This window comes from Montipora capricornis, chromosome 1 (genome assembly GCF_036669925.1).
Source record: "Montipora capricornis isolate CH-2021 chromosome 1, ASM3666992v2, whole genome shotgun sequence".
Classification (NCBI taxonomy): Eukaryota; Metazoa; Cnidaria; class Anthozoa; order Scleractinia; family Acroporidae; genus Montipora; species Montipora capricornis.
Window position 1 is genome coordinate 13,671,362 of NC_090883.1, and position 8,082 is coordinate 13,679,443.

Here is an 8,082-nt window from a genome sequence, read left to right on the forward strand (position 1 = left end):
AGTTATGTTTTACTCTTAGGCTGTCTTCTGCTCCACTGTGTTAAATTGTTAGTTGTCATCAGTGACAATCCTGAGGACTGCACTTGCTTGAATAATGTTCAAAAAACAAGCAGCAGTATTTTCAAAAACATTCCACAAAGAACGTGTCCCTGAGGAGTCTGAACAAGGGTTCGAAATTTGAGGGGAAGATATAAGCATACAAGAAAAACCAGCCAGACCTCGTTATCAGGCTTAAAGCTCATGCATGTGATGTTTTGTCTATGTTTTCATATGCTGTTAGACTCGTGTTATTAATGAGAATATCTGTGACTCCTGGCCACAAGCCATTAACAAAATAGTGCAAGTAACAGCCTAATCTGTTGTGCAAATTGATCTGTTCCTTCTTCATTTCTTGCAGTTTTAGTTTTATTTATTCTCTGTCAGGCTGTCCATGAAAATCAAGTGTTGATTGTTATCGGAGAAACAGGGAGTGGAAAGACGACACAGATAACACAGTACTTAGCAGAAGAAGGCTTCCTTTCTATTGGTAAACTTGCGTGCACCCAGCCCCGTCGAGTAGCTGCAATGTCTGTTGCTAAGAGAGTATCAGAAGAATATGGATGTCGACTTGGGCAGGAGGTTGGCTACACCATTCGGTTTGAGGACTGTACTAGTACGGAAACCAAGATTAAATACATGACAGATGGAATGCTGTTGAGAGAATGTCTTCTTGACCCTGATCTTAATCAATATGCAATTGTTATACTTGATGAGGCTCATGAACGCACAATAAGCACAGATGTTCTTTTTGGATTAATGAAGAAAACTGTGAAAAAGCGCCCTGATTTGAAGTTGATTGTGACCTCAGCAACGTTAGATGCAGTGAAGTTCTCAACATATTTTTTTGAGGCTCCAATATTTACAATACCTGGAAGAACATATCCTGTTGAGATTTTGTATACAAAAGAGGCAGAGACAGATTACTTGGATGCTTCTCTCATCACTGTAATGCAAATCCATTTGACAGAACCACCAGGCGATGTCCTAGTATTTTTAACAGGTAACTTGAATATTGTTTTTTGTACCAGAAAACCCCCGAATTCAACGAACATAGCACTGCAAAAATAAGTGCTGAAAAATATGGTGTACAACCCTAATTGCTCTAGTGACTACAGGCTCCACTTTAACTTGCTGTCCCCGTAACCTTTTATTTGTCCTTTTCTTTACTTTTGACAAATTCATCCCACAGTACCAGAACATAAATCAGTGCCAGCTCAAGTAGATCAACAGATAAATAATATGATTTTGCATCTGGAACTTTCAATCCCAGAAATCGGGTGTCAATAGAAAGACATTCGCAAAGAACTATTGCCTTCCAGACATGTTCTGAATGAGCCCTCTACTGCACATGCAGACTGGATAATTCCAGAATTAGAAAAGGAAAGCGAATGGGTTTCTGGTCAAAAACAGAAGCATGGTTTTGTCAAGTGTTAACTGCGAAAGTTTCAACTGTCTTGAATCATGGAGAACAAGTTGCCCAAGAGAGACACCCAGTTCTAAATGATGAGGATCCTTTCAAGGGCTTAACAAGGTTGCTGATACCAAAGTTTAATGGCGACAAACGGTCATTTGAATCATGGTATGTTGGGTTCCCTGAAATTGTGGGCAAACTCACAAGAGTGCTGCTGGAAAAAAAGCTGTTGAGGTTGTACAGTTGTCTGGAGGGAGAAGCATTGTCTACGATTCAGAATTTGGGTTACTCTGCTGTGGCATACGAGGTAGCTATAGCAAGACTAGTATGGTGGAGAAAGGCGTGAACTTACACTGAGATTAGAAGAATTAGAAAAGTTCCGTGGGGTATATGCAGGGAATGCAATTGACTTAGAATGCTTTCGCTGAGCTTTTGGATACACTTATCATAAAACTTGTTGATGTTGGTCATGAAGGTGAACTGGGTGCATGTTCATTCTATGTATCTCTTCGAAAGCTAAATGAGCAGTTGCTGGTGAAGTATCTAGATTGGTTGAGAGAGAAATATTTAGACAGTAATGTGAGAAATCTTTATGCATTTGTGAATGATGAAGCTGAAGGCACGGTGGTTGCATTGGATACTGTCAAAGGTCTAGGTCAGCTGAAGTCAAAGGGTTTTTCTGTTGGACGTACAATGGCTGTTACTCAAGTGACAGTAAAGAAGAATAATCTTCAGGGTAGGTGCAAGCTCTGCCCAAAGGAGCTTGGACTTTGGTGTTGTAGTTTGTTCAAAGCCCTACCCGTGGATCAAAGGTGGAACAAAGCTCGAGAATTGCATGTTTGCTTCAGCTGCCTATCATCGTTTTACTTAAGTTCATGATGCAGAAGAGCTGGGTGTTGTTCAATTGATGGTTGTCACCATCGACTGATGCATGATGGGACAAAACTGACCTTCTGGGAATTGCAGGTTGAAAACAATGAGAATGGTAGCCTGACGTTGCCAAGAGACTGTACTGAAGTGTATCTGACTGCAATGAGTATCTCCCATTGAGGACCACCCCAGTTGTTGTCAGGAATGGAAACAAATCGTTGAGTATTAATGCTCTATTGGATGACGGAAGCACATAATCTCAAATCAATGAAGACATAAGTGATTGCTTAGGTGTTGATAGGTGAACCAGTCTCTGGTTGTTGAATAACCAAACAGCCAGTCTTAGAAGTCAGTCAGTTCAATTTGGTCTTGAAAGCTGTGATGGCTGTATCAAGAAAACAGTTATAGCTCAAACAATGAAGGGTGTTACAGACAACATGCATGCTGTCAACTGGGTTGTTGAGAAGAAGTGGCCCCGTTTGGCTGGAATAAGAAAGTAAAGGCAACCTTGGGGAACCCTTTGCAAGACTCACACCCTTAGGGTGCACAAGCATTGGTCCATCCCAAAACAACCCAGAATGTGAAGTCAACCAATTACCGTTCTTTGTAAGTGAGGAAAGGCAACTAGACACATTGATCAAACAAATGTGGGACAGTCAGGAACCTTAGTCAAGTGTGTTATTTCGTCCCCAAGATAAAGAAGCAAAAGAAACCATGTTAGCCACACTCAAACCAGCCACAGATGGTTTTGTTGTTGGATTGCCATGGAAGTCTGCAACTCACCTCTTGAAAATAACTTTTCCATGGCATTAACTGGTCTACAAAGCACAGAACGTAAACTTGCTGCTTACCAAGAAGTGATTAACGGCTACGAACGAAAGGGGTATATTCGAGAAGTTCAGGAAGAGAGTGAAGGAGCAAGTCACGTTTGGTACCTTCCACACTTTCCTGTCGTTCGTCAAGACAAGGGCACAAGCAAAGTGAGACCAGTGTTTGATGCATGGGCCAATTACAAAGGGGTGTCATTGAATGATGTTCTCAACAAAGGGCCGAAACTTCAAAATGATCTGGTTAATGTTCTCATGAGGTTCAGACGATCGCCTATAGCTGTAGTTTGTGATATTTCAGAGATGTATCTTCAGGTGCAGTTGCAGCCATCTGTCAGGTCAGTTCAGTTCAGAGATTTCTGTGGCGAGTTATGAACATTAACATTGCACCCAAGGGTTATGAGTTTAATTGTGTCGTGTTTGGAGTCAATGCCACACCATACTTGGCTCAGTTTGTGGCGCAGCATAATGCCAAGTTAAGTAGCAGTGAATTCCCAAGAGCAGCCAAAACAGCTTGCAAGACCACCTACGTGGATTACAATTAACATTTTGTGGAAACCATAGAAGAAGCAATGAAGGAGCACCATGATCTCACAACTCTTTGGAAGCAAGCTGGAATGATGCCAAGGAAAAGTGACTTTCCACCTGTGAAGAAGTTCTGAAGGTGATACCACAAGAACACTGCATGGCCAATTTGGATCTAGCAGCTCATGTGATGCTGGTTATTAAGGGAGTCAGCTGCTGATCAGTTCACATTTGTCATGCACCCTCCACCTGACAACATATGCCTGACCAAAAGAAGTTTCTTGAGTCACACTGCAACACTGTTTGACCGTTGGGGTTTGTCTCCATTTACCATCAGGGCTTAAATGATGTTGTAAGATATGTGGACTGCAGGGTTAGAGTGGGATCAAGAGTTGCGAGATAAGCTTTCTAGAGCAGCATCAACATGCTTTAAAGAGCTCTTAAGTCTGTCTGAGGTCAAGACACCAAGATCGTTGAAAGGGCTTGAGCAATTTGCAGATTCACAAATCCATGTATACAGAGATGCATCGCAAGAGGCATATAGTGCAGTGGCTTACCTGAAGCATGAGTACCAGTCCGGTAATTCAACAGAGTTAACTGAATAGAGTGTAGTGTAACATGAAGTGCTAGATTTCTATCCCATATGAACCATGTGAGCGTTAGGAAATGGGCCCACACAAGGACAGAGAAAAACTCTGACCAGGGTGGGAATTGAACCCACGACCTCCGGGTTAGATCTCCGCCGCTCTACCGACTGAGCTACAAGGTCAGACGGGAGCAGGCCGTGGGAACTGAAGATGTTAAAGTAACGGCAATGAACATGTACAAGTACAAGGAAAGGTTACGTTTATACAAACGTTGGCCGTGTAGCACTTATATTTTAAACAGAGTTAACTGAATAGAGTGTAGTGTAACATGAAGTGCTAGATTTCTATCCCATATGAACCATGTGAGCGTTAGCCCTACATATTGGATCTGTGATCTGCAAGGCAGATCTTACTGATGAAGAGCTCATGACAGGGGTAGTGGGAGCTGAGGGGTTGACTCATCAAACGCAGATGATCCTGACCCATTAACAACAAACCATTTCTTGTTTAGTCATCCTGGAGGTCAATTTTCACCAGAATCAGATACGGAGCCAGTGAGGTGGTGGCATGTCCAGGAATTTGTCACCAGTTTTGGAAGAGGTGGCTGAGAGAGTGGTTGCCATCCCTTCGCCAAAGAAAGAAGTGGGGAAAAGAGAGGCGAGGCCTGGAAGTGGGAGATCTTCTTTTGCTGTTATCTTGAGACACACCTCATGGAAAAATGGCCATTGGGGAGGATAGTCAAGGTCTTTCCGGGATCAGATGGACATGTACATACAGCCAATGTTGAAGTGAAAGGCACAGTGTTGAGAATACCAATTGTGAAGCTGTGTCCACTTGAACGCAATGCTTGAAATCTGACACTGTGTCTTGTGTAGTTATTTCTCATGAACTGTTCAAACAATCATATTGTGTGTAAAAAATGAACTTTAAGTCCATTTTGGAAGGGGAAAAATGTTTTGAAGATATGTAAATGATCGACAGGGCACATGACGTCTTGTGCACAGAATGCGGTGTAGCCATGCTTCCACTTATTTTTGTGTACTTATTCATTTATTTAACCAGGTCTTTGTAATTTAGCTCTCCAGCCTTTTTTACTTTCCGTTTTCTTGAGTTGTTATTTAATTATAACATATGCGCGAATCATATATACGTGGTGCAATAATGGCTTGCATTTCCTTTCTAATAGGCCAAGAGGAAATTGACACAGCCTGTGAGATACTATATGAACGAATGAAGAGCTTGGGTCCTGACGTTCCAGAACTGATTATTTTACCAGTATACAGTGCTCTACCATCGGAGATGCAAACCAGGATATTTGATCCTGCTCCTCCTGGCAGCAGAAAGGTTTGCTATCAGAGACAAAGTAAAAAAAAAAGCCATTGACACTCAAAACATTAAACTTTAGCAGGAATAATGTTAATGGGTCAAACTCTAAACAAGCGACAAAGATGGATGGCTTTGAGCGCGCAGAATGAGCGAGTATACACACTCTTAAGATAAACTGTTGATTGAAAACTTTTGTTGTCTTGAAATATTTTTCATAGTTCTTGGAATGAAATTGGTCGTGCACGCTCAATTACCTCTTGTTCGTTTCCAGGTAGAAACTATTTTTACTGGCTACTGTATACAAATATATTTGTTGGATGGATTTGTTTGTGCCTCTTGAATATGCTTGCCAAATAATCCCATCTTGTCACCTAGACTTTAGCAACTACAAGCTGTCGGTGAAAGACATGGGTACAGGCTCTTAAAAGTATCTCCTCTTGACTCAGATGTTTGGATCATAATATATATTTAGTTTAAAGAGTCTCTGTAAAGAGTTTAAATTATCTTCATAATGATCCATGTCTTGAGTCAAAGGCGAAATATTTGCAAAAGAGGACTGCATTAAGTTTATCAAAGTCATGTTTACTTAATTAAGTAAAGATATTCAGGCATTAAGTTGTATGATCTTAATCCTTTGACCAGTGTGGCAATCTTCTGCAATTATTTTGTGCACTAATATATTTTAAAGAACTCACTAAGCAATGTTCAGAGAAAGTCTTTTCAACAAGGGTGTATACAAGCATGACAGTTTCCATGGTCTTAACAATTAAAAGTATCCTGCCCGCTCAATAATTGTCAAATTTTGTTGTCGAAGGCTGTTTGGAAAAGAGGAGAGGACAGCTACAACAAGTTGCAAAAATAGTGGAGACACTTCGCCTTCTTGGGTCATTATTAATTTACCTATTATCTTCCACACTGAAGTCCCTCTCCCTCCCTCCTCCCCCCTTATCAGTGTAGCTAGCAAGACAAAACAATGTTGCAAACTTAAACAGTGAACTTTGAAAGGCGGGGAGGGGAAGGGAAGTGGGAAAGGTTTGAATTCTAGATATAGCGGGTATTGGAAGCTAGAAAAGGTGTTTTTTAATGAAAGTGTCTCAACAATTTTACAACTTGTTGTAGCTTGATCTTGAGGGCAATAGAAGATATACTTTGATCTAGGTACTTACTAGAGTTTGGGCGATAGCTGACAAGAGTAGACTCTCTTTTCAATCATGTAATCAATTTTAAACTTATTCTTAGAACAAATTGTCTTTTTAGAATAGTGATACATGTCCACCACCATGCTGCTGTTTGAGTCCATTCCAATTCAACACACAGTAAAGACTCGAGGACCATGGACCGTGGTGTACTTGAATTGCATTAATTCTTTTGTCTCACCTGTCAGGTTGTAATTGCCACCAATATTGCTGAGACATCACTGACCATAGATGGCATATACTATGTGGTTGATCCAGGATTTGTCAAACAAAAAGTCTACAACTCAAAGTCAGGAATTGATGCATTGGTCGTGACACCAATTTCACAGGTTCACTGTGCTTGTTTTTTTCTTTTTCTGAAAAATTAGTGAGATTGAGGGCTGATTACTGAAAATAACAAGGAAATGATGGTAAATCTGCTCAAAGGATATTGGGATAAAGAGTATTTGCAGACAGTTGAAATTAAGGTCAAATTTAGCCATGCTCACCCTTCCTACACAGTAAAAACAGTAACGAGAGAAAGGGGTTGCTGAATTGAATAATTTGGGAATCTGATCATTGTATTCAAGATTTAGACCTTTTACAAAAAGATAATGCAATACCTTAAACATAACCAAAGTGAACTACAAGTTGCTTACCACTGTTTGCTATACTTGCAGGCTCAAGCTAAGCAACGCTCTGGTAGGGCAGGTAGGACAGGGCCTGGTAAGTGTTATCGCCTTTATACAGAGCGTGCGTACAGAGATGAGATGCTACCAACTGCAGTCCCTGAGATTCAACGTACAAACCTTGCAAGTACTATACTGTCTCTCAAAGCCATGGGCATCAATGACCTATTATCCTTTGATTTTATGGACCCACCACCGATGGAGGCAAGTAAAGACTTTTGTTTTTGATTTTGATAATCCTCCAACCTTTGTCTCCCCATGTCCCAAGCCTTTGTCCTCCATTGATGAGCAGAAAGTATTGCTAAAGTTCCCCAGAAATATTTGCTTAGGAAATATAACTTATAGCTAAGTGGAGTTAAACTAATGATTATGATGTCAACCAGCTGCACATTACTTTAGGTGCATCTATGATTTGTGGTGTTTGGTGTAGCTGTATTACGCTTTTCTGTTGGCCCCCTTTTCTAGAAATTGTCACCTTTTTAAACCACCTTGGTTCTGAGTTCATGGTGTGTCTTTTAAATGATCATCATATATACCAACTGAAGATTGCTTTCAAGAAACCTTTCGTAGTATTTGGTTTATTTGCCAGGGGAAAGGGACTTAATTTGGGCGTGCTAGTTAAGAAGCTGGTGA

The 8,082-nt window shown here is 40.7% G+C and overlaps 1 protein-coding gene across 1 annotated transcript in view; it reads left to right on the plus strand.

The window, feature by feature from the left end:
• LOC138058239 (ATP-dependent RNA helicase DHX8-like) overlaps positions 1-8,082 on the plus strand; it is a 166,650-nt gene that overhangs the window by 151,692 nt on the left and 6,876 nt on the right. The window contains exons 17-20 of the mRNA XM_068904148.1: positions 424-1,039; positions 5,446-5,603; positions 6,970-7,110; positions 7,441-7,653. Of these exons, the coding sequence (XP_068760249.1) occupies positions 424-1,039; positions 5,446-5,603; positions 6,970-7,110; positions 7,441-7,653 (1,128 nt within the window). The remainder of the gene's footprint in view (positions 1-423; positions 1,040-5,445; positions 5,604-6,969; positions 7,111-7,440; positions 7,654-8,082) is intronic.